At 55.5% G+C, this 25,957-nt stretch overlaps 2 protein-coding genes across 2 annotated transcripts in view; both read right to left on the minus strand.

Moving 5' to 3' along the window:
* LOC117884943 (dnaJ homolog subfamily B member 2-like) overlaps positions 1-2,120 on the minus strand; it is a 17,376-nt gene extending 15,256 nt beyond the window's left edge. Inside the window, exons 1-3 of the mRNA XM_034785996.1 lie at positions 2,056-2,120; positions 1,403-1,512; positions 412-469 (exon numbers count right to left, since the gene is read on the minus strand). Of these exons, the coding sequence (XP_034641887.1) occupies positions 412-469; positions 1,403-1,512; positions 2,056-2,120 (233 nt within the window). The remainder of the gene's footprint in view (positions 1-411; positions 470-1,402; positions 1,513-2,055) is intronic.
* Positions 2,121-12,298: 10,178 nt separating this feature from the next.
* LOC117885075 (tubulin alpha-1D chain) lies at positions 12,299-17,283 on the minus strand. Its single transcript, XM_034786205.1, has 4 exons — positions 17,226-17,283; positions 16,143-16,365; positions 15,594-15,742; positions 12,299-13,377 (listed from the first exon to the last, which is right to left on the minus strand). The coding sequence occupies exons 1-4, from the start codon at positions 17,226-17,228 to the stop codon at positions 12,397-12,399; spliced, it is 1,356 nt and encodes a 451-aa protein (XP_034642096.1). The 5' UTR covers positions 17,229-17,283; the 3' UTR covers positions 12,299-12,396.
* Between the last annotated feature and the right edge of the window lie 8,674 nt (positions 17,284-25,957).

Consider the following 25,957-nt stretch of genomic DNA (forward strand, 5'->3'; position numbering starts at 1 on the left):
GGCCCTCGCAAGGGTCCTCGAAAGGAACGAGAACAGGAAGCAAACAGGACACCCTGCTTGGGGCTGCCAAGGCTGGGATCCCGTCTCTCCCCACCGCAGAGCTCTGGGGCCGGGAGAAAAGGCCCCTGAGTGCGATGCTGATCTGGAACGTGGCTGTGGAAACGTGGCCCCTCCTCCCTCGGCTGATGGGCTCCCTGTGGATATTCGCAGGTGGACAGAAGCAAACCTTCTGTGCCTTGGGCTCCTGCTAGCCCTGCGGAGCCAGCCCAGCCCGGGGAGAATGAGCCGGGGTCGATTCTGGTTTGTGCGTCACCAGCAGAATTGGGAGCAAAGTTCCAACCGCAGGGACAAATTCTGGCCTCAGTGAAGCCAGAGCGTTGGGCAGATGCAGCCGAGGGCAGGGTGGGTCACTCACCGGCCCCCGTGAGCCCGTCCTTGCCGTAGCGGTCGTAGAGGTCGCGCTTGCTCTCTGGAAGGGAGAAGGAGCGAGAGGTCACCCAGCCCATCTTCAGCCGAGTCCGGACACAGCGGCCCTTTCACCAGGCTGACCCCCCGTCCCAGTACTGAGCCAGAGGGGGCCTGCACGCAAATGGGGAAGCAGCTGGAGGGACAGACCTGGGACTGCCACAGGCTGGCTTGGGCCAGCGCCTACGCCGACGCTCCCTGCCCACCTCTGGGAGGCACTTTGTTACCGCTGCGTTAGCCTCCATGGAAATACCTCATGGAAACGGACACTGGTGAATTGTGCCAGGGCTGCGTCGTGTGCAGAGGTGCTACCGAGCAGGATTCCAGCATGAGACGGGGCTCTGGGTTCTGTGCCTGAGGCCTACAGCATCGGACCTGAGTGCCCCGCACCTAACCACAGGCAAGGATTGGGCCTGGCAGAAGGATGCCCCATGGCACAGCTGCAGGGTAACGTTCATTTCTGGGGCCTGCACTGGAGGGGAAGGGAGAGCCTGGAATGATGGGGCCAGAGAGGTTAGCACCCCACCCGCTCCAAGAGGTGTCCCCAGGGAGCACTGGGGTGCCCCAGAGGAGGCAGGGAGACAAGGTGGGTGAGATAATATCTTATTGGGCCAACTTCTGTTGGTGAAGGAGACAGGGACCGGAGGAGAGCTCTGTGGAGCTCGAAAGCTTCTCTCTCCCCGACAGAAGTTGGTCCAGTAACAGATATCACCTCCCCCACCTTGTCTCTCTAATACCCTGGGACCAGCATGGCTACGGCAACGCTGCACCCAGAGGAGGGAGACAGACACCGAGCATGTGCGGCAGAAGCCGCTGCCCCAGCAGCCGCAAGGAGGGCAACACAAGTGCAGCGAGGAGCGTGGGAACATCACGGACCCTCAATGAGCCAAGCGAGGGTGGATGGCTAGAGAAGGGGACGGGTGGGCAGGCCCCTTACTGTCTGACAGCACTTCGTATGCCTCTGTTATTTCTTTGAACTTCCGCTCGGCGTATTGCTCGGTCTCTGGGTTTTTATCCGGGTGCCATCTCATTGCTGCTTTCCTGTACCTGCACAGACCCAGAGACAGGCAGTCACGCCTGGCCATGCCGTTTGTTGGGTGCTGTCAGCCCTGCAGAGCCCCGCCATAGGTACCGACTCCTGCTGTGGGAAGCCCAGCAAGTAGAAGAATTCCCTTTAGCTGCCCTTGTCTCCCAGCAACTATGGGATTCTTACCGCTTCCTCCCCTGGATTTTGCAAGGCCAGCTCAGGCACCCCAGCTGACCCCTGTCCTTCTCCACCCGGTGACCCACACCCATCTCAGTAAGGAATGCTCGCCTTTCAGAGCAAGCTCCTTTGAACATGTCTCAATGCCCCTGATCCAGTGATGTTCAAATGGTCACTAGCTGGAGTCACACCCCACTTACCAGTGGAGCTGTCCTACCCCAGGAACCCCTCTCCTGTCTCTGACACAGCTGTGAGGTGCTCTCAGAGCAGAGAGACCTCCAGTTCCCCGGCCGGGCGGAGAACACTGGCAAGCGCAGAGACTGGCAGCAGGAACCATGCCAGCGGGGTGCGTGGGGAAAGGGAAGCTCCAAGGAAGGGGGACTTACGCCTTTTTGATGTCCTCGTTAGAGGCGTCCTGGGGAAGTTCCAGCAGTTTGTAGTACTCCCCCATGGTGACCGTCTGTCCTGTGCAGCTGGGGAGGAGAAGCAGCCAGGAATTGGGGCGTGTCTCTGGAGAGGCAGCCAAAGTCTGCAGGCCTGTGGTTAGTAGTGGTCACGGCCATTCCTGGGGCTGGCCAGCTCTGTGCAGAATGGCAGCAGGTGCATGCTGTCGAGACCTGGCCCTAAGGAGCATGGGACAGAACAGTTAAGGAGACGGATCAGCCAGCCTGCAAGTCCCAGAGAGAACAGACTCCGGGAGCCTAGATCTTCTCCAGCGGTAAGCTGTCGTACCCCCCTTGAGTTCAGCAGGGCTCTGCTGATTTACTCACGCCATCGTTAGCCCTTCTGTAGCACAGAGCCCTTAGCCCGATCTCCCTTCCTCTCCCTGCATCCCGAGAGCGCTGTTACAATCTGTCTGTCTTGAATCCCTGTCTGTCCAACTCACACACACACTTATTGGTCCACGGAATGGTTCAGAAATCCCTATTTTGTTCTGTTTCACACTCAGTCCAGCCAGCAGTGTCTGTGTCACACCCCGATACACAGGCCCGCCCCCCTAGCCATCTGTCTTGATGCCCCAGCATCAGGCATCTCCCTTCATGCATGTTAAGGACAGGCTGATCTCTAGGATGATCCAGGACAGAGAATTTCACAGCCCAGTACTTTGTGGTGGAGCTAGAATGTTTGCTGTTAGAAAACAGCGTCTTGATTTCAAGGCTCCACATGATGGAGCATTCACAGAATCATAGAATCTCAGCGTTGGAAGGGACCTCAGGAGGTATCTAGTCCAACCCCCTGCTCAAAGCAGGACCAACCCCAACTAAATCATCCCAGCCAGGGCTTTGTCAAGCCGGGCCTTAAAAACCTCTAAGGAAGGAGATTCCACCACCTCCCTAGGTAACCCATTCCAGTGCTTCACCACCCTCCTAGTGAAATAGTGTTTCCTAATATCCAACCTAGACCTCCCCCACTGCAACTTGAGACCATTATTCATAGATTCATAGATTCTAGGACTGGAAGGGACCTTGAGAGGTCATCGAGTCCAGTCCCCTGCCCGCATGGCAGGACCAAATACTGTCTAGACCATCCCTGATAGACATTTATCTAACCTACTCTTAAATATCTCCAGAGATGGAGATTCCACAACCTCCCTAGGCAATTTATTCCAGTGTTTAACCACCCTGACAGTTAGGAACTTTTTCCTAATGTCCAACCTAGACCTCCCTTGCTGCAGTTTAAGCCCATTGCTTCTTGTTCTATCCTTAGAGGCTAAGGTGAACAAGTTTTCTCTCTCCTCCTTATGACACCCTTTTAAATACCTGAAAACTGCTATCATGTTCCCTCTCAGTCTTCTCTTTTCCAAACTAAACAAACCCAATTCTTTCAGCCTTCCTTCATAGGTCATGTTCTCTAGACCTTTAATCATTCTTGTTGCTCTTCTCTGGACCCTCTCCAATTTCTCCACATCTTTCTTGAAATGCGGTGCCCAGAACTGGACACAATACTCCAGCTGAGGCCTAACCAGAGCAGAGTAGAGCAGAAGAATGACTTCTCGTGTCTTGTCCACAACACAGCTGTTAATACATCCCAGAATCATGTTTGCTTTTTTTGCAACAGCATCACACTGTTGAGTCATATTTTGCTTGTGGCCCACTATAACCCCTAGATCCCTTTCTGCCGTACTCCTTCCTAGACAGTCTCTTCCCATTCTGTATGTGTGAAACTGATTTTTTCTTCCTAAGTGGAGCACTTTGCATTTGTCTTTGTTAAACTTCATCCTGTTTACCTCAGACCATTTCTCCAATTTGTCCAGATCATTTTGAATTATGACCCTGTCCTCCAAAGCAGTTGCAAACCCTCCCAATTACTCCTTGTTCTGTCATCTGGTACCACTGAGAACAGTCTAGATCCATCCTCTTTGGAACTGCCCTTCAGGTAGTTGAAAGCAGCTATCAAATCCCCCCTCATTCTTCTCTTCTGCAGACTGAATAACCCCAGTTCCCTCAGCCTCTCCTCATAACTCATGTGCTCCAGCCCCCTAATCATTTTTGTTGCCCTCCACTGGACTCTTTTCAATTTTTCCACATCCTTCTTGTAGTGTGGGGCTCAAAACTGGACACAGTACTCCAGATGAGGCCTCCCAATGTCAAATAGAGGGGAATGATCAAGTCCCTCGATCTGCTGGCAATGCTCCTATTTATACAGCCCAAAATGCTGTTAGCCTTCTTGGCAACAAGGGCACACTGTTGACTCCTATCCAGCTTCTCATCCACTGTAACCCCCAGGTCCTTTTCTGTAGAACTGCTTCCTAGCCATTCAGTCCCTAGTCTATAGCAGCGAATGGGATTCTTCCGCCCTAAGTGCAGGACTCTGCACTTGTCCTTATTGAACCTCATGAGGTTTCTTTTGGCCCAATCCTCTAATTTGTCTAGGTCCCTCTGTATCATATCCCTACCCTCTAGCGTATCTACCACTCCTCCCAGTTTAGTGTCATCTGCAAACTTGCTGAGGGTGCAATCCATCCCTTCATCCAGATCATTAATAAAGATATTGAACAAAACCAGCCCCAGGACCGACCCTTGGGGCACTCCGCTTGAAACCGGCTGCCAACTAGACATGGAGCCATTGATCACTACCCAGCCCCCGGCCCCCTCGGTGACCTGCTCCACAGCTAATTCCTCGGGCTGCTGGAGACTTGCCATTTCCATTCCCTGGGACATGGAACAAAAACAAACCACATTTCCAGGAAGCAACATTTTGCACAAGAAGAATCGTTTCGGGTCACATCAAGCGCTCAGTTTGGATAAAATTGAAACATTTGCCTCCAGTTTTTTAACTTTTTTTAATTAAATAAATTTTGGGATTAAAAGTCATTTTGAAACAGAAAAACCAGAACGTGCTGTTCTTATCAGATCACTTTTTTTCAATATTTGTCTAAACAAAATTTTGTGACAATCCCCCTGTTCCTGTGAAAATTTGGGAGTTTGATGAAAAGTTGAGAGTTCAGCCAGCTCCATTAATCCCCCTCACTGGTGCAAATTTGCGTCTTACTTCATATCTGAACTTTCCTGACTTCAACTTGTAGCCAGTGGATTTTGTTCTGCCTTTGTCTGGTAGATTCAAGAGCCTTCTGACGCCAGAAATCCCTCGTGTAGGTACTCACAGGGCACGATCAAGTCACCGTGTGACCGTCTCTTTGATAAACCACAAAGACTGAGCAACCTCAGTGTCAGGTTTCCCAGACCTCAGATTCGTTCGTGTAGATCTGGTCTGAAATGCCTCCAGTTCTCAACACCAGAACGGTATGCAGCACGTCAGAGTGGTCGCGCCAGTGGAGGGTGCTGCTGAAAGGGGCTACTGGCTGCCAGCACAGAGCTCTTGGAGCCAGAGAGCCTCACAGGTCTCGTTCCAACCAGTGGCTGTGCCATGCACCCTCTTGCAGGCTCAGCAGAAGGTTCAACGGAGCCCCTTGATTTAGAAAAAACAGTCCGGGTCTGTGAGGCTCCCATTGCTAGGCTGGGGGCTTGGCAGGTCAGAGCTAACCCGCATGCGCTGAGGGCTTTCCCTGGGGTGTTGGTGCAGGCTGGGGGTGTTGGAGGCAGAAAGGCAGGAGAAGGAGCGGTGAGTGTGACCCTCAGGGGGACAGGGCTTCTTTGGCAGTGTTCCCTGAGTGGCGCCTGGGGGTTCTGGGCTCTTGGGTTCTGCTGGGTTCCAGAGGGAGAGGACTTTGTGGGTATTCTCTGTGGCTGAACAAGATCACGCCAAGAATAGGCCTCACTCGGTTCACTGATTGCCCCTCCTAACAGACCCAAGCCTGCTGGGCCCCAGAGTTTGGCTAAGTGCTTGAGCCAAAGAGGCAACAGTCCTCTCGGGAGGAGGTATTATAACAACTGCCTTCTGCGCCGTGCTCACCCAGTTTATACATCCCAGGATAACATCAGCCTTTTTTGCCAGTGTGTCGCACTCGGAGCTCAGAGAACCGTAGAAATGTAGGGCTGGAAGGGTCTTTGAGCGGTGATCTAAGTCCAGCGCCCGGTCATCTAGTCCAGCCCCCTAGACCAGCCCTGACAGGGTTTGTCCAACCTGTGCTTAAATGCCTCCAATGATGGTGGAACATGCTGCTGCGGCTACCCCGAGCTGTGATCCCCTGCGTTACCGCTCTGCCTCAGTCAGCGTGAGCTTTGCTGGTGATTAGACAGCGTCAGCTCCCTGCCACGCCAGCCTGTCCTCCTCCCCAGCAAACTCCTGCGGCCTCTCCCGCCCCAGACCTTGCCAGGCCGGTAACAAGCACGGGGCAGTCGCAGAAGATATGAAGTTCACTAAGGAGTCAGCACGTCCCAGTTGATTACTTTAACTGGGGTGGATGCACCTGCCCCTTCAGCCCCAGCCCTGAACTGGATTCTAGTGAAAGTAAAACGAGTTAATTCACAAACTAGCCTGGATTAAGGCTCTGTCTACACTTCGGATGCTATAGCTGGAGCTGCACTACTCTAGCGCCTCAGTGTGGACAAAAAGAACAGGAGTCCTTGGGGCACCTTAGAGACTAACACATGTATTGGAGCATAAGCTTTCGTGGGCTACAGCCCACTTCATCTGATGCATGTAGTGGAAAATACAGAAGGAAGATATATATATACACAGGAAACATGAAACAATGGGTGTTACCATACACATTATAAGGAGAGTGATCAGTTAAGGTGAGCTGTTGTCAACAGGAGAGAAAAATAACTGTTAGTTATGCTACAATACATTTGTTAGTCTCTAAGGTGCCCCAAGGACTCCTGTTCTTTTTGCGGATACAGACTAACACGGCTGCTCCTCTGAAATCAGTGTGGACACGTACCACAGTGGTGGGAGGGGTTCTTCCATCACTGTGGTAAATCCACCTCCCCGAGAGCTGGTAGCTGGGTTGATGGAAGAATTCACAGAGACTTGATGAGATAAATCTCATGACTGAAATGTTGGTATCGGAGTATAGCTTGTCAGGGAGGACAGGCAGAAAAAAAGGGAGGAGGGGTTGCATTATACATCAAGAATATAAGCACTTGTTCTGAGAGCCAGACGGCGGTGGGAGGCAGAGCAGTTTAAAGTCTCTGGGTAAAGATAAAAGGGGGGGAAATAGGGGTGACATCATGGTAAGAGTCTACTATAGTCCAGCAAATCAGGAAGAAGAGGTGGATGAGGCATTTCTAGAACAAATAACAGAAATATCCAAAACACAAGACCTGGTAGTAATGAGGGATTTGAACTGTACAGACATCTGTTGCAAAAGTAATAAAGCAAAACACAAAATGTCCAGTCAATATTTGGCATGTGTTGAAGACAACATTTTGTTTTAGAAAGTGGAGGAGGTAACCGGGGGAACAGCATTTTTCACTTGATTCTTTCCAACAGGGAGGAGTTGGTAGCGAATCTGAAGGTGGAGGCAGTTTGGGTGACGGTGACAGAAGTGACAGATTTCATGATTCTCAGGAAAGAAGGAGCGAGAGAAGGACAATGGACTTTAACAAACTCAGAGAACTGGGAGGTGAGGTCCCATGGGAAGAAAATCTAAGGGAAAAAGGAGTTCAGGAGACCTGGCAGTTTCAGGAGACAGTACTAAAGGCACAACGGCAAACCACCCCGAAACAAAACAAAGCTAGGAAGAATAATAAGAGAGCACTGTGGCTCCATCAGGAGCTCTTTAATGACCTGAAAATCAAAAAGGAATCCTACACAAAGTGGAAAGATGCCAAATTGCTAAGGAGGAGTACAAAGGAATAGTACAAGCTGGTAGGGACAAAATCAGAAAGGCCAAGGCACAACATGAGTTACACCCAGCAAGAGACATAAAAGGCAGGAAGAAGAGGTTCTTTAAATACTTTCGGAGCAAGAGTAAGAGCTTAGAAGGTGTTGGTCCTCTACTTAGCAGGGAAGGAGAGAAAATCACGTCAAAAAGGCTGAGGGGCTAAGGCCTGTTTTGCTTCAGTCTTCACTAAAAGATTACGGTGACCGAACACTCAACACACTTACCATTAACAACAAGGGGGAAGGAACAAGCCAAAATAGGAGACGAACAGGTTAAAGTCTATTTAGAGAGTTACGTGTATTCAGATTGGCAGGGCCTCATGAAATTCATCCCAGGCTACTTAAGGATCTAGTTGAAGCAATCTTGGAGCTGTTAGCAACAATCTTCGGGAACTCGGGGAGAACAGGTGAGGGCGCAGAGGACTGGAGAAGGGCAGACACAGCCCCTTTCTTTAAAAGGGGAACAAGGAGGACCTAGGGAATTTTGATACCTGAAAAGATGCCGGAACAAATTATCGAACAATCAGTTTGAAAGAACCTGGAGAATAATAGGGTTCTAAGTAAAAACCAACAGGGATTTGTCAAGAAAATCATGCCAAACCAACCTCACTTCCTTCTTTGACAGGGTTGATGTCAGTAAGGCTTTTGGTACAGTCCCACATGACATTCTCCAAAACAAACTAAGGCAATGGGGTCTAGATTAAATTCCTATCCGGTGGGTTCACAACTGGCTGAAAGGCCGCACCCTAAGAGTAGTTATCCAGGGTTCATTGTCAAACTGGGAGTGTGTATCTAGTGGGGTTCTGCAGGGGTCAGTCCTGGGTCCGGTATCATTTAATATTTTCATTCATGACATGGATAATGGAGTGGAGAGGATGCTTATGAAATGTGCAGATGACACCAAACTGGGAGAGGTCCTGCTTTCCAGGAAACTATATTGACTGGTATTAATTACATAGTCATAATGATAGTTTCATATCAGCTGTTCAATCATTTTCCCTGGGAGTGATGTCAGACTCACTGACCTAGAGTGACCTGGGTCATCCTGTTTACCCTTTTTAAATAATTACACAACTTTAGCTTTCTTTCAGTCCTCTGGAACTTCTCCAATTTTCCAAGACTTACAAAAAATGAATACCATTGATTTGGAGAGCTCCTCGGCCAGCTCTTTTAAAACTCTTGGGTGCAAGTTGTGTGGATTTGCTGATTTTAAAGTATTTAGCTTCAGTAGGTGCTGTTTAACATCTTCCTTCATTACCGATGGAAAAGCAAGTAAGTGATCATCATGTATAATGTGGAGACATCATTCAGCTTGTTTTGAGATACGGACCAGAAATATTTATTAAGCACTTCTGCCTTTTCTACATCATTATTGACATTTTTACCACTCTGTCTCAAAATGAGCCCATACCATTGCTAATACTAGTATTGTTCTGATATATTGTATAAACTTCTTCCCCTCTTTAAGCCAATTGGCCATAGATGTTTTGTTGATACTCTGGGTGAGATCTGACCAGCCTCCCTTGCTGAGGATCTCAGATGTGCTGGGGAGCTGTAGCCCACAGCCCACAAGCCAGACCCATCCCTGTCCTGGCAGGGGAGACCTGCTGGGGTGGGAAGGGTGTTGAGCTCACTGTTGGCTGAGGTTTATGGCCCTTCCCAGGGCAGAGCGCGGGGCCAGGCTCCCTAGGTAGTGGGTATTAGGCCATGCCCAGGAGACCAGCCCTTGTCTGACCCTTGTGCTTCTTCCTCCATCCCCTTTCCACTCTCTGCTCTGCACCAATTGCATCAGGCGCTCTCCAGTCACCATCTCCCGTCCCTAAGGTCTCCATCCAGCTCTTCCCTCTCACAGGGTCTCTCAGTGCTTGCTGGGATCCCCACCCCGCTGATAAAGCCCAGGCCCTACCTTACTGCATCAGGAGAGATCTGCACTGCCCCTGCCCGCAGGTGCCCTCGGTGGTACACGGGGGTGCAGGGCAGGAGCTCCCCAGCAGCCCATCACATTCCTCCCCTGCTGACTGGCAGCTGCTGCAGCCAATGGAAAGCTCAGGCTGATTGTGATGTCAGGGCGGTGCCCTAGGAGGTTACAAACTCTGGATGTGCCACTCGTAGAGTCATAGAGGCGAAGGCCAGGCGGGACCTTTAGATCAAAAATCTGACCCCCGCCCTAGCCCAGGTCATTGCATTTCACCCAGCACCCTGCCTGGAGCCCAGGGACTTGTCTGGCAGAAGCATCGTCCAGGAAGGCCCAGGGCCAGATGGGAAGCCAGCCAGCTGGCAATGCCCAGGGCTAATCACCCACACTGTTAATTTGGGCCTCGTTTCTCATTCAGATTAGTCTGGTTTCAGCTTCCAGGCCTTGGCTCTGGTTCTGCCCGGCCCCACTGGACTAAAGAGCCAGTTAGCACCCACCGTGGTCTCCCCCGACAGTCCCGACACACGCAGGCAAGTCACGTCTCGAGCTTCCGCTTGAAAAGATGGAGCTCTGTCAGTCTCTCGTGGCAAGCCATTAGTGCTGGCCCTCAGTCCTTTCTCTTTTCTGCCCCGTCTCCAAGTTTTCTACATCCCTAGAGAGGATCCTCCTTTCAGTTCCTTGGGGGGGGGGTCACCCTCGCTATTAACCCTTTCACTGCTAACGTGTGTTACTGTTTTTATTTATTATCCAGACATTGCCCTGGTTGTGCAGAACCCCTGACATATACGTGCTCCATCGGGTCACACCGGACACCTAGTCCTGAGCCCCCAGAGACACTGAACATGCTCTAACGCCCTCTTGAAATTCACAGTACCCAATCCCAGGTTGTCATAGGAACCAATAGGTTCTATGCTGGTAGGTTTGTGGAGCTGGAAATGATTGTCCTGAGCCTGGATCGTCTGTCTTGTGTTCCTAGCACACCTGTCTCCGTGGGGTGGAAACGTTAGGTCAGCCACTGCTGGGGGTACTTGATGAGTGCCGACGGGCACCGCTCCGGGACGCTCCCAGAGTCCCCCGGGCACGGATAAGGTGCTGTTCCGAGGGTGCTGGTGCTGCTGGAGTCCCAGGTGAGCACGGGTGGGGCACTGCCAGACACCCAGCACACACGGCACTGAGAGGGCGTGCAGAGGCTGACGTCCCTTGTGTGAGGCTCCTAGAATGAGCAGGGGAGGGAATAGCGTCTATTGGACCCATTTCGGTAGGTGAGAGAGACAGAGCTCGGCCTCAGGCCTGCTGAAGACATGTGTGAAAGCTGCTCTCTCTCACCTACAGACATGGGTCCAATAAAAGCTATTCCCTCCCCCACCTTGTCTCTCTAACATCCTGGGACCCACACGGCTACCCTCCGGCTGCTCCTAGAACGGGCTGTTCCGTTTTTGTAACCTCTCTGGGCGCGGTTTCAAAGCTGTTTAGATTCCAGCAGCCGTTCCGCCCAAGAGCACAGTTGCTAGGAGCCAGGGGGCAGTTTGGAAAAGTCTCCCTTTGACAGAGGGACTCAGCCCGGGAGACAGAGGAGAGAAAGGGGTGGAGAGCACTTAGGTTAAAGGAAAAGAGAAACAGGAAAGGATGCTAGCAAACAGCCATCAGTCCTGTGGGGGTCCGAGCTCTCAGGATCGGCCCCTGCAGCACTCTCCCTCCCTCCCGGCTGTCCAGGAGATAGGGCAGCTCAGGCGGACTCTCCCACCCAACCTGACTGCCTCATGGAAGGAATTACTATTGCCAGATGGGCGACCTGTGGATGGCCTATGAGTCAAAGGTTGGGGGCAGACCTCTCCCCTCCCACTGAATTCTTCACCCCATATTGAAGGAGTGAACCAGGTTCCAAGGTGCCAGGGTACCGAGAACATGGAAATTAATGGATACCGTCAGTCCCGTGTGAACGGTATCGGAGGTGACATGGGAGGCAAAGGGAAAAGCTAACCAGCAGAGAAGGACGAGAAGACCTGGGAGAGCAATGAAGAGAGCAGGGAGGGTTATTTCTTAGCAGCACCATGGAGGAGGGTTCCGTGTCCCCAGCCAATATATGGTGTTGGATTGGGCCCGTGATCTTCGGGGCCCATGGGCTGGCCCCAGCATCCCAACCCCAGGGATCTACACAGCCCACTGGTTTCCCTCTTCCCCTCCCTCTGATTCTCCCTGTCACTCACGACCCAGTCGGCATTGTCGAGGGTTAGGGGCCGTGCGTCTCACCGGGAGCCCCTCGCACAGAGCTCTGTGCCGGGGGATGGGACAATGGCACAGCAGCTCCGTCTCGAGCTAGTGAAGTGCGCGTGGGCAGCTGGCAGATTGTCGAGTTCAGCCTGGCAAATAACAGGGGTTGCGTCCACGTCCTTCCCGTGGCTGTGCCAGGCGTGGGACGAAGGGGCATAGCTCAGATTGGAAACAGGTAAATGGATGCAGCAAACTATAGCCCTACAGTGACTGGAGGAGGAACTGTTTTATTTAAGGTGGACAATCGTCCCATGTGCATCAGTGAGGAAGACGTGAGGCTGATTCCCAGCCATCCAAACAGGACATTTACCCTCTAGTATTCATCACCTTCCTCTTCCTCTCCTCCATCCACACTGTCTGTCCCCACCTCCTCGTAATCCTTCTCCAGGGCAGCCATGTCCTCCCGGGCCTCTGAGAACTCCCCCTCCTCCATGCCCTCTCCCACGTACCAGTGCACGAAGGCCCGCTTGGCATACATCAGGTCAAACTTGTGGTCCAGCCGAGCCCAGGCCTCGGCAATGGCCGTGGTGTTGCTCAGCATGCACACAGCCCGCTGCACCTTGGCCAGGTCGCCACCGGGAACCACAGTGGGAGGCTGGTAGTTGATACCAACCTTGAAGCCAGTTGGGCACCAGTCTACAAACTGGATGCTGCGCTTGGTTTTGATGGTGGCAATAGCAGCATTGACGTCTTTGGGCACCACGTCCCCGCGGTACAAGAGGCAGCAGGCCATGTATTTGCCATGACGGGGGTCACATTTCACCATCTGGTTGGCTGGCTCAAAGCAAGCGTTTGTGATCTCCGCCACGGAGAGCTGCTCATGGTAGGCCTTCTCTGCAGAGATGACGGGGGCATAGGTGGCCAGCGGGAAGTGGATACGGGGGTAGGGCACCAGGTTGGTCTGGAACTCCGTCAGATCCACGTTGAGGGCACCATCGAATCGGAGGGAGGCGGTGATGGAGGACACGATCTGACCTATTAGCCGGTTGAGGTTGGTGTAGGTGGGGCGCTCGATATCCAGGTTCCTGCGGCAGATGTCATAGATGGCCTCGTTGTCTACCATGAAGGCACAGTCTGAGTGCTCCAGGGTGGTGTGGGTGGTCAGGATGGAGTTGTAGGGCTCCACCACCGCGGTGGATATCTGAGGCGCGGGGTAGATGGAGAACTCCAGCTTGGACTTCTTGCCATAGTCAACGGAGAGACGCTCCATCAGCAGGGAGGTGAATCCGGAGCCGGTGCCGCCCCCAAAGCTATGGAAGATGAGGAAGCCCTGGAGCCCCGTGCACTGGTCGGCCTGCGGGAATCCGGGAAAGAGAGGGGACTCAGCCTGGGAAAGGGGCAGTCAGCCGGGAGTGAGCACCCTGCCAGGGGCTCAGTCGTCCCATCCGCTGTGCAGTGGGGCCCCAGGATTTCACAGCTCTGCTGTGCGATGGCAGGAGGGCTCCGGGGGGCTTTCGATGCTCAGGACCCCATGGGGGAAGGTGGATGTGTCCCAGCAGAAAGAGATTTATGGAAAGTGTGTCGGCTTCCAGGACCCCCGTACCTCACTCTCACCCGCTCTCTGTCTTTCACCCCTTGCCTGTCTTTATCCTGACTCCTAAAAGCTTCCTTCCACACACCCCCAACTCACCCGTCTGCTCCTAATCCTCGCTTTAATCTCCTTCTCACCAGGCCGGGCCCGGTGCTTGTCTCTGCCAACACCACTTGTGACGAAGTGGGGGATTTTCTTGTTTTTTCGAGTGGGCACGATCTGTGAGTCCGTGACACCGCTAACCTCCCGGCTCACCTGGGAGCTGCTGGTGTGAGTTACGGCGGCACCAGCACGACTTCAGCATTGGATGCGGCGTAGCGCCAGCACCGCTGAAAGCAGGAGGCTGGATGCACCGAGCCTTCCCACCGGTTCCTTTTCCTGGGTGGATGGGGAACCCATCCCCTCTCATCGTCCCCCGTCCCTGGCTTTCCCATCCTCTGCCCCCCATGCCAGAGCCTGTCCTGGAGTGCACTTCTGCCTCTGCTCTGCGAGCAGTTTGGGGTCCCCTGCCCCGGGAGTGACAGGAACTGCTCTAGGTCCCCTGAGCACAGCTCCAGCCAGTGCATGAGACAGCCTGAATTCCCTGCACACACTCGAGTCCCCTGCACCCTGAGGGCCCGGACAGAGCCCAGATGAAGGCTGCATTAGCAGGTCACCGTGACCCTGAGGCTGCGCCTCGCTGCCATACAATGGGGCAGATTCTAGCCGCTCTCGTCTTCCAGACTGAGGTGTTGTGACGAAGTGGGACTGTTCTTAATGTTTTCCTCAGTTTCCCCTATGCAGTTCTTAAGTATCTAGGTGCTGGGATGAGGGTGTATGGTTGCTGCAGAGCAAAAGGCCAGTGCACATAAATGCCCGACACTCTGTCTCCTGGCAACTGATGGCCTGGGCCCCTCCTCTGCAAAGGTGCCAACTGAAGGTGTTGGAGACAAAGGGATCAGGTGACCTCCTGGCCCGGGAAAGAGACAAAGCCCAGAGAAGGAGGGGCTGGACGGGGGTTGGAGTTTGGAGCTAGCTGGGGACGAGGAGTGAGGGCAGACGGGGGTCTGCCTCGCTGGGCCCCAGAATGGACCCGGCGGAGGGGTCCCGTTCGCTGGACCTACAAGCTCTGTTTTAGACCGTGTTCCTGTCATCTAATAAACCTCTGTGTTACTGGCTGGCTGAGAGTCACGTCTGACTGCGAAGTGGGGGTGCAGGACCCTCTGGCTTCCCCAGGACCCCTCCGGGGCGGACTCGCTGTGGGAAGCGCACGGAGGGGCATATGCTGAATGTTCCCAGGGCAGACCCAGGAGGTGAAGCCATGTGAGCTTCTTGCCCTGAAGACAGTCTGCTCCGAGGGAGAGGAGGCTCCCCAGAGTCCTGACTGGCTTTGTGGGGAGCAGTCCCAGAGCATCGCCCGGGGACTCCGTGACAGGTGTGGCCTGGGGAGGCAGCTGCAGGTCTCCAGCTAGATCCAAGCAGAGAGGCCACTCGACTCAAAGTGGATCCCTGCATGCTGTGACTTGCAGACTCCGCGGCCCACCTGGACGTTGCCCATCACTGCTCTTGCCCCAGGGTGACAGAGGAAGCTGGAGGTGAAGCCAGCGAATGTGTGGGCAGCAGAAGCTGATTGTGCTCCCTCACCCAGGGCCGGCGCTTCCACTAGGTGACCCTAGGTGGTCACCTGGGGCGGAAGGATTTGGGGGGCGGCATTTTGCCGTCCCCGGCGGCAATTCGGCGGCGGGGGTCCTTCCGCTCCGCGTCTTCGGGGTGCTTTGGCGGCAGGTCCTTCACTCGCTCCGGGACCCGCCGCCGAAGTGCCCCCAAAGACGCGGAGCAGAAGGACCCCCGCCGCTGAATGCTCTGAGGAGAAGCGCTGCCACCTAGGGCGGCAAAAACCCTGGCGCCGCTCCTGCCCTCACCATCCAACCACCGCTTGGCATTATCTCCACCGGGAATCCAAGAGCTTCCCAGAACCCTGCCTGCCCTAGCGTCTTTACCAGCTTCCGGATCCTGTCCAGCACCAGGTCGATGATCTCCTTGCCAATGGTGTAGTGCCCGCGGGCATAGTTATTGGCAGCATCTTCCTTGCCGGTGATGAGCTGCTCTGGGTGGAAGAGCTGGCGGTAAGTGCCGGTCCGAACCTCGTCTGGAATTCACACCACAGCCCGGTTAGCGCCCACCCCTCCCGGAGGGACCCCGGTGCCCCACCTGAGTAGGGCTGCATGGGTTAGCAAGTGAGAGATGAAGGGTTCGCGTAGCTTTGTTCCCAGCAGCTGTTCCTGTGACACTGACGTGCCCACAGACCCTGATGTTCCTGCCCTAGATGTGTGTTGCCCCTGCCGGCCCCACAGAGGGCTCATACACCTGCTCTGTGCCATCTGATTCCAGAGGGTGGCCCAAGGAACCAGAGCCTTTCACACCCAGGCCAGAAGTGCTGCATGGCTCAGCGGATTGTGAACGGTGCATGCAAACTCCGAGGCAGGCCGTGCTCGCACAGGGATCACTAGGTCCCCAGCCCCATCCCTCCCCCGGCGTGCAGCACTCACCAATCACGGTGGGTTCCAGGTCCACGAAGACGGCTCTGGGGACGTGCTTCCCGGCACCCGTCTCACTGAAGAAGGTGTTGAAGGAGTCGTCCCCTCCCCCGATGGTCTTGTCGCTGGGCATCTGCCCGTCGGGCTGGATGCCGTGCTCCAGGCAGTACAGCTCCCAGCAGGCATTGCCGATCTGCACGCCGGCCTGGCCAACGTGGACGGAAATGCACTCGCGCTGGGGGCGAAGAACAAGGAACCGTGGTGGGGCGGGGGGCCCAGGTGCTGTCTGTGGGGCATGTCGTCCTAGGACAGGACCCTCAGCCCTTCACTACAGACAGTCTCTGGGTTCGAGGGATCCCGAGACCGGGGAAAGCCACCCGCCATCCCCGCCCCCATCAAACTGGGCTCAGGGGGGGAAGTGGGGGCAGGGAAAGATTGGCCGGCTGCTTGTGCATCAGAAAACCTGCTCAGTGTTGTTCATTGGCCTCTCCTCGGTCCTGGTGCTGCTTCCTCCAAGGCTCATCTTTCCTCTCCATCCTCTGCCGTCCTGCCTCTTGGCCTGACTCACGGACTTCATTCCTCACGCTCGCCCCACATCTGGCCTCTCCTGCTGCGTTCCCCTACAATTCCCCCTCGCCGCCGTCCGCACAGATCCAGCCCCGTCACCTCTCCCCTCCTCCTCTCCAGCCTCCCTGCATCTCCCCACTCCCCAGGCTACCTCCTCTCTGGCCCCTCTCCCCCTGCTCTCCTCCCTTCCCTGGCTGAGGCCACAGGCCGGCTGCCTGCATCTCAGCCTCATCCCAGCCTGTGCGGCCCCAGCTTGTCCTGTCTCCTGAATTGGTGCCTTCCCCCTCCCAGCCAGCACCAGCCGCTGGACTAACAGCCACCAAGCGCCGTCCCCCAGTGACGCCTCTGAGCTCTGGAGTCTGCCCTGCCCTGCGGCTGTATTGCCGGCGACTGCCCACACTGCTCACCGGGACCTTTAGGAGCCGGACCAATCCCCCCGTACAGCTCTCGTACGTCTAAACCCTCCCAGGGCCCCTGCTCCTCCCTAGCCTGGGACTGCCCCCTGCTCGCCCCCCCGGGGGGACTCACCATGGTGCAGAGGTTCTTCGATCCGACAGCAACGGGCTCGGAGGACGAAGGCTGGGAACGGAGTTGCTCTGAGCTGCGCCTTTTATAGTAACTGGGAGGGAGGGTTTGTTGTTAGTAACAGCTGTGGTGGGGTGGCTGTGCAGGGCGCTGCTCGTCACACTGCCCTTTGCTGAGCTGTCTCTGGGTTACAGCTCCCTGCAACACACAACGAGGGCCTCACAGGGCCTTGGTTACACCAAACAAACCAGGCACTGGGCCTGGCTCCTCCCTGCCACTGCCCGGGGGTCTCGTGCTGGCCCCGGTGCAGCGCCGAGCTTCGCTTCTCGGCAGAGCGCAGATCTCAGGGGCACAGGAACGCAGGCATCACCGGAGGGATCAGACCTCAGGTCCTTCGAGCTCCGTCTCCTCTGGGACAGTGCCCAGCGCCAGATGCTGCAGCAGAGGTGGGATGATCTGCCCCTCGCCCACCCCCACACATTAGGTCTCACCCTGGTCTCTAATAGTTCGAGATCGGCTGAAGCCGGAGGGACCAGAGCCCTGCCACACTCTGTTCTAACAACCCCGTCGGGTCCTGGTATCCAGAGAAATGTCCAGTCCCTTTTTTAATTTTGTTAAATTCTTGGCCTCAGTGACTTCCTGTGGCAGTGAGTTCCACCGGCTAATTAGACAATATGAAAAGGGGTTTTGTTTGATCAGTTTTGAATTTCCCACCTTTCAATTTCATCCATTGTCCCCTTGTTCTTGTTCTATGAGACGGGAGAACAGACACTCCTCCTCTCCCTTCTCTCAACTAGTCAGTATTTTATAGACGTCTGTCACGTCCCCTCTTCTCCATCTCCTCTCTAAGGGAATGGGCTCAGTCTTTTGAATCTCTCTTCACAGGAGAGGTTTTCCGAGCCCTTGGTGGTTCTCGTCACCCTCCCCTGGGACCCCTGGAGCTGGGAGACAGGGTGAGCAGTGCCGCACGGTGTCTAGACGAGACCACAGCAGTGATTTACACCAAGGCATTAGAATATTTCCCCTCCCTTTCCTTGGGCATCCCAACACCCTTTGCTTTTTTGACACCAGCCGCACATTCGTAGTCAGTGATGTTAAGGCAGAACGGACCACCATGGTCATCTAGTCTGAGCCCTCCTGCGTCACACAGGCCAGGGACCCTCGCCAGGGTTCCTTCATCCAACCCAGACCTTCTGGTTGACCTAGAGCAGAGACGAGGGAGAATCCACCACCTCCTGCGCTAGGTTGTTCTGATGCTTAATTACCCTCGCTGGCAAAATGTGCAGCTTACTTCTAGTCTGAATTGTCCAGTCACTGCATCTTTATCCTTCTTCTGCTAGCTTAAAGAGCCCTCCACTCGCCGAATCTCTCTGCCACGTGGGTACGGACAGACTGTACTCGCGTCTCCTCTGGACCTTCTCTTGGACACACTAAACAGCTTCTTTAGTCTCTCCTCTAGGGCAGCCCTCCGAGCCTCTTTTCAGAACCCTTCCCAATTTTCCAAGGCCTCTTACAGCGTGGAGCCCAGAACTGGACGCGGGATCCAGTAAAGGCCTCACTAATGCCGTACACCGAGCTAATAGCACCTCCCTGCCCCCCACGGGGCGTGCCCCGGCTTCTCAGTCCAAGCCTCGCGTTTCCATCACAGCCCCACACTGCACTGGCCGCGTGCGTTCAGGTGCTTGTTCTGTGACCCCTTGGTGCTTCTCAGAGTCTCTGCTGCCCAGGCTACAGCCCCCTCCCATCGTATGAGCATGACCTACATGCTTCGTCCCTAGATGTTTGACCTGGAATTTGCCGGGTTAAGCCACGTGTTGTTCAGATGAGCCCTACACTGAGCAGCTGTCCTGATTGCTCTGTCTGCGGTGACAGCCAGGTCCCTTTCCCGAGAGGACACTGTTCATTGAACCCCCCCAGGAGGTGTCCAAGGAGTTTGTTTTTCCTTCCATTGTGCATGTATTGACATGACATTTCACGTGTCATCACACTGCCCGTGGCCCTGGCTTGGTTAGTTCCTCTCTGGTCCTGACTAACCTAAAGAATTTTGTGTCATCAGCAAACGTTGCTATCTCGCGCCCCCACCGCCCGCTTTCCAGAATGCTAATAAATATATTACGCAACAACCTGGTGGCTCCTGCTGTTCCCCTTTGGCCATGATGAACATCGACCATGTAGTCCTAGTCTTTGCGCTGTCTCCTGGCCAGTTTTTGATCTGTGACCATACTTTGCCTCTCACCCCAGGACCACCTAGCTTCTTTAGTAGCTTCTTCTGCCAGACCTGGTTGAAGGCCTTTTGGAAGTCTCAGTAGATTATGTCACCGGAATCACCTTTCTTCACGGCTTTATTGGCACGTTCAAGCAATTATAAGAGATTAGAGAGATGCAACTTTCCCGTTGCAGAATCCCTGCTGGTTCGACCTGGCCTGGCATGATCTGCTGGGGCTTTTGTTATTCTGTTTTTCGTCATTACTATGGCTAAACACCGTCTGGAGAAGCCAGAAACACAGGGCCCCGATACACTCGCAGGGGCTGGGGGAGCTGCACACTTCGGCGGCTCTCTGAGTTCAGGGCCTAAATTCAGAAATTGGACCCGTCTGCTCTGTGCATGAGGCATGGTCCCTGGATTCTGCTTGCTTCAGGGCTTCCCTCACAGCTAAGGGCTCCAGACCTGCCCCTCAGTTCCCAATGAAAGGTCCTTTCTGGAGTGACAGGAGAAGCTGCGGCCGTGCTGAGCGCTGAGAGGTTCAGTCTCAGGACGCTGGCAGTGCCTGGGGGCACCGGCACTGCACCAGGGTAGGAGGTTCTCTTCGCAACGCCACCAGCTAGAGGCTGGATGAGAGTCTGGAGAACTACAGCATCTTCAGCAAGGTGCTGGTGCAGCACACCCCACGCTCTGGCTGTTCCCGAGCCCTGGCCCGAGGAGCGAGGTCGCCCTGTCTCTGGGGCCCATTCGCGCCTCGGCCTCTCTGGCACTCACTAAGGGGCAGCTGGTGCCAGTTGTGACACAGCTGCCCACTAGCTATGAGACCGAGACACCCCCCAAACTCATCTCACATGGTGGCCGCCGCCCAGCCACCGGGTGGAAAGGACTTTGTCACGTGGCCGGCACCACTCCCAGTTCTCAGCACTGGAGCTAGATCCTCCTGGGGGGAGCAGTCGAGTTCCCCCCTCTCTGCAGTGTTCAGCAGCGGCGTCAGGCTCCCAGGCTCCTTCTTACACGCTATGGGGATGGGAACAAACCACAGAGACTGGCAAGGGACTCGGACTCCCCTCCCCCGCCCCCCTGGGCAGTGCCATCAGCACCGTGCGCACTGGGATGCCCCTCACAGCTGGGCCCTGGGGACTGCATGGGACAGGGCGTCATTGGCAGCCCTGCGAAGGAGGCGCTGACATGCTCCTTGTCTAGTTTATTCGCCCGTCACACCAGGGAGATCCCATTTCCAGAGCCCGGTCTGTGCCGATCGCCCAGCCCAGCCGCACAACGCAGCTCGTGACAGGCAATGACTGCAGACTGTGCTGTCACCCGGGCCACAGCTCCCCCCGTGCAGCAGGCCAGCGAAAGGCCTCTGCTCCCCTGAGCACCGACGCGCTCTGCCCAGAGGAGCTGCACAAGGTGACCAAGGCAGGGCAGGAGAGTAACAAACATACCCAGGTTGCTACAAGCCTGGGGCCTTCTTGGCCATGCCGGGTGGGCAGGGCTCGGCCGTGTTTGCACAGCAATTCCCTCAGCGTGCCATGACTCTGGAGACGCGGCCTGTGATGGGGAAGGTGTTATTCCTGCCTGAGGTAAGGCAGGTGCTGCCCAAAGGCTGGGCAGTGCCCTAGGGTTGGCGGTGTCCTCCCAGGACCCAGTGGCCCAGTAGTCCGTAGCAGCAGCCTCCCATGGTGTGTGTGACTGGGGCCTGCAGTCCTGCTGGGCGGGGAGCACCGGGGGACTGAGGAGTCCCCACCAGCCAGGGGCCGTGCCTCTGGAGGAGGGGGGGAAGGGGCATGGTTCCTTGCACGGGGCTGGAGCACCCTCTTGTGGTGGTGAGTGGTACGGTGACACGGTGCTGTAGCCGGGTGGGTCCCAGGACAAGGCAGGGGAGGGGACCAGCTTCTGCTGGTGAGAGAGACCCACTGTCGAGTCACCCAGAGCTCGTCTGCAGAGCTAACGAGAGCCCTGGGCAAGCTGGAACACTGGTCTCTCTCCCCAGCCGCAGCTGTTTGCTTACCCACCTTGCCACACAAGGCGGGAGGGCAGCTCTGGAGTCAGCAGATCCCATGGGGCCTGTGCAGGGCTCCCTGTAACCGGAATAAAGGGAAACACGGAGGAAGAAACGTCTTGCTCAGCCACTGGGATGTTACTACTGCATTTCTCTCCCTCTCGCTACAGGGGTGAGCCGCTCTCAAGGGCTGGGCCTGGCTTCTGGACCCTTCTCGGAGACGGAACAGCAGCAGGATTGTCCGGCCATGGCTGGTTCAACGCTCACAGGAGGTAGGTTGAGTACCCACCGGGCCTGGCACTGACAGCAAGTGTCTAGTTATTGCTGATTCTCCGGTAACTTGACGCATGGATGGACAAATGTGTCCAGGAAGTCCCTAAAGCGTCTCCCTCAGGCCGGTTCTTGTCTCACTTTTGTGGCCAGGACAGTGTAGGGATATAAAAGAAGGTACTAACAGTGATTCCCCCAAGTGACAGTGATCCCCTCATAATTTGTCCCCCACACTTTAAAATCCAACAGTTTCACCAAGCACAAAAATCTCTTGGGTCTTCTGTTAAAACTTGTAAGCTACTGTCTGTAGAAACCATTGATTATATCTATCCTGTGAAAGATGCTTTATTACTATGTAAAACTTACAAACAAGTTAACTGACTTTGTTCTTGAAGTAATTGATACAATGCAAACAAACACTATAAGCCATTAAGTGACTTTCACTTCATTCAACAGCTCCTAGGACAGACCCCCACCCTCTGGGATTAAAGGGCCGGGAGTCTCAAATGAATTAGCACACACCCTGAAAGTGGTGGAGACAGTAAATTAGAATATGGTTAAGGTATGGAATGTATGCTGATGAATGTTTGATATACATGGATGGTTAGGGAGGTGCCAGCCTAGAAAGGGAGAATCCATCGGCCGAAAAATGTGTCAAGTGGATGACCAGAAACCCCCGGAGGGTAAACTGGGATCCACCCCATCACCTGGAAGGATGAGAAACACAAACTTTGGACAGTGTGGAGCCACCAGGAATGTGCCACTTTGGACAGGAATGTGCCATTTGCTGATTGAGTCAGCAACAGCAGGATGAAACAGCTCCCATAGACTAACCTAGGAACTAATTCCTATAAGAATGGACTCTCAAGACTGATGACTTTGAGTCTCTGGTTCTGCTGCCAGCCTCCAGGAGCATCAGGTGCATCTGACACGGACTCGGCTCCATCCTCATGACCAAGATACCTGGCCAGTAACTTGGCATGAGCAATTTCTAGGCTGGTAACTATAACACCTATACAGAACTTGAATGAATGATTGTGTGAATAAATCTCTCTCTCTCTATATATATATATGTGTGTGTGTGTGTGTGTGTGTGTGTGTGTGTAAGAAATAAGTAGTCAAACAACGTTGTTTACTTTTATCTTTTGCTTTATCAGTATATTTACAATAAATGTGGCATCTTTGCCTTATCCCTCTTAATAAGATCCTGCTGGTTTTTATTCTATTGGTATAACAGCGGGTGCATGTGATTCAAGGGAACAGGTGTGTGATTCCTTCAGCTGCTGGTGCAGAATCATAGACATGTAACTGGTCCCTGTGGCTCGACTGAGCCCAGCGCCCCTGGACTAGAGCAGGGGAGCCCAGTCCAGCCAATTAAAGAGGGCTGGGCTGCCCCAGAACCTCCAACGGGCGCACAGAGCAGCTGGGAAGGAAGAACGGAGACAGGCTGCACCCTGGAGAGGGAAAGCCACGCTGGGGTGAGTCCCTGGAGCAGGGGGCCAAGGGCTCGGGGAACAGCCCTGCAGCTGCTGCTCCAGGAAGGGAGCAGAGCTGGCTGAGGCTGGGGGGCTGCCAGGAACTGGAGGGCCAGAGACCCCTGGGAGGGGCTGCCCTGAAGCCTGGGGCCGCGGATTGCATGAAGACCATGATCTGTTTGTTTGATAACCCCGGTGTAAAGATACAGCTCCTTGGAAGAGCTGACCCGGGCTCGTTGCGAGGGAGCCAGCCAGTCCCGATGCCACCCCACCCCCACCAGTGGAACCCAAAGTGCCCCCCCCCCTTCTGGTTTTTCCTGTGAAATCCTGTCAGTCATTCCTGGCTGGCTGCCAACTGGCCAATTAAAAACTTGACCTGCTACAAAAGGGTGGAGCTGCCATCAGCCCCCTTCACACCTGTCTGCAGCTGGCACTCTCCCCACGAGTGGCATCTGCAGGAGGCAGTCTCTGTCCCTGCCTGGCAGAGACCCTACATCCATGGGCAGGCTGGGGAACTGGACTTCTTTCTAAGGGCCGGTGCCCTGCCCCCGGGGAGCCCCAGTCGCTCACCTCCCAAGCCCGCTAGGGAGCGAGTAGAGGCAGCCTCCCACCATCCCAGCTGGGCACCATCTATAAACCAGCTGGTGCAGGAGTTTCTGTGGGGCCTGCTAGAAGCCAGGCGCTCCCAGACCAGGAGCTGGGCAGGGGCATCACACAGCGCCTTGTGATTGTTCCTACACTGCAGTTGTTCTTGTAGAGGGACCATTCCCCCTTCTGGTCTGTTTGGCTGTATTGTTCCTGTTAACAAATCTGACACCTGAGACAGTTCCGTGTGTCACAGGCGCGATGAGTCATGGTGAGAAGCTAGAAGCAGAACTTCCTGGCCACTAGGCGCCAAGCCCTCGTTAATTGTCAGGTGACGCAGCAGGCGCCGAGCCGAGCCGGAGAATGGCCGTGAGCAGGACCAGGTGATTATCACTGAGACGGCTGGCACAGCAGCACCGCTCCCAGGCCTAATGAGCAGCAGAGATCTGTGCGCCGTCGGGGGGAGGCTGCACAGACACCGCCCCCCCCCCATGGGGTTTTCTGGGCCCACAAGAGAGCTTGCTATTGCCAGACACTGCTGAGGGGTGCAAGCCACCCCAGCTCTCCTCATCACAGCCTGCAATGCCAGCCCTGCCCACCCCTGGCTTTGGGACGGGCACCCGGCAAATTCACGCTGCAGTTTTTGGACATCGTTTGTCTAATACACGTACCAGTCGTGCCGCCGTAAAGGGAACTTTGTGAAATCGCACTGTCCGGAGGCTCCGTTTCCAGCGGGCTCCACCGTGATTGTTCACTGCATCCCCCGCGGCCCCCTCTGCGCTGACAAGCCCTGGAGTCTCGTCTTTTGAAGGCGCCACAAGCGCCCAGATCCCAGGGCCCTGGAAGGGAGAAGCCGGGTCAGCGTTTCTGCCTGTGCTCACCAGATGGAGCCATTCCCTGGTCTCTAAGTGGCAGGATTTCTCCACCTGCTCCAGGGCTTGAGGCAGGCTCAGGCCAACGGTGCCGCCGGGTGTAGAGCTGGGAATTGGCTTCCTGTCTCACTCACACACACACACACACACACACACACACACACACACACACACACACACACTGGCAGGAGAACGCCCCGGGGACACACACACACACGCTGGCAGGAGAACGCCCCGGGGACACACACACACACACACACACACACTGGCAGGAGAACGCCCCGGGGGGACACACACACACACACGCTGGCAGGAGAACGCCCGGGGCTGCACTTCAGCACCCAGCTGCCATGGGCTCTGAGTGTGGAATCAGGGAGCTGAAGGGAACTCTGCCCCCCTGGGTTTGTCTGTCCGTCCCTGGCCCTACTACAGCTCCCATCACTGGCAGCCAATAACGCTGAGGCCGAGGGCCGGCTCCATGGAGTCACCTCGAGGGGACAGAGCCGGGACCCCTCTCCTGGCAGCCCCGAGGCGGAGAGATGGTCACAGCAATAGCAGATCCCAGCCCGGGCACTGGCACCTTCGCTCTGGGAATCACGTTGAGAGACTGACCGTAAAGGGAACTGGGACCCGCCAGAGCCCCCAGCTCAGCCAGTGATGCCGGAGGAGGAGGAGTGGCCTTGGCTGCACGGAAGGGGGCAGGCTCCTAGCGGGTGCCCTAATGGGGACCGGGCAGCCCTTCCCTGGGCATGGCTGTGTGACACCCAGGCCAGGGCAGGGCAGCAGCTGAGCCCAGCACAAAGGCCTGGCCAGCCAGCACCATGTGCTTTGGAGGCTTGGCTGGCCCCTCAGCGGCCGGGCCAGGGCTAAGCGCTCTGCCCTCTCTCTCATTATCCCGCAGCTCCGGGCTCCTTGCCACACCCTCGCCACCTGCCTGGCTCCGGAGGGAGTTAACCCTGTGACTGCCAGGAGCTTTCCCTGCTCAGCCTCTTGGCTGTTTCACGCTGGCGACAAGTGAGAGCCCCGGGAGCTGGCGCCTCTGCTCGCTACACTCAGCCTTCCGCTAATGAACCATTTCCTCTGGAAGCCTCGGCCTGGCTTGGCCGGCTGCCCGGCCACTTCCTTGGGCTCCCAACGGCCCTGAGCAGCCCATGGGCCTGGGCTGGGTGCACCAGCTCCCTCTCGCTTTACACCCGGGTCAACAAACTGCACAACGTGGCTTCCGCCCAGTCTGCAAAACACACACTGAATAAACGTGTGGGGGGGGCAGATCTGGGGTTCCTGCGGCGGGGGGGGGCAGATCTGGGGTTCCTGCGGGGGGGGGGGGG

The sequence above is a fragment of the Trachemys scripta genome, chromosome 11, assembly GCF_013100865.1.
Source record: "Trachemys scripta elegans isolate TJP31775 chromosome 11, CAS_Tse_1.0, whole genome shotgun sequence".
In the NCBI taxonomy this organism is placed as follows: Eukaryota; Metazoa; Chordata; order Testudines; family Emydidae; genus Trachemys; species Trachemys scripta.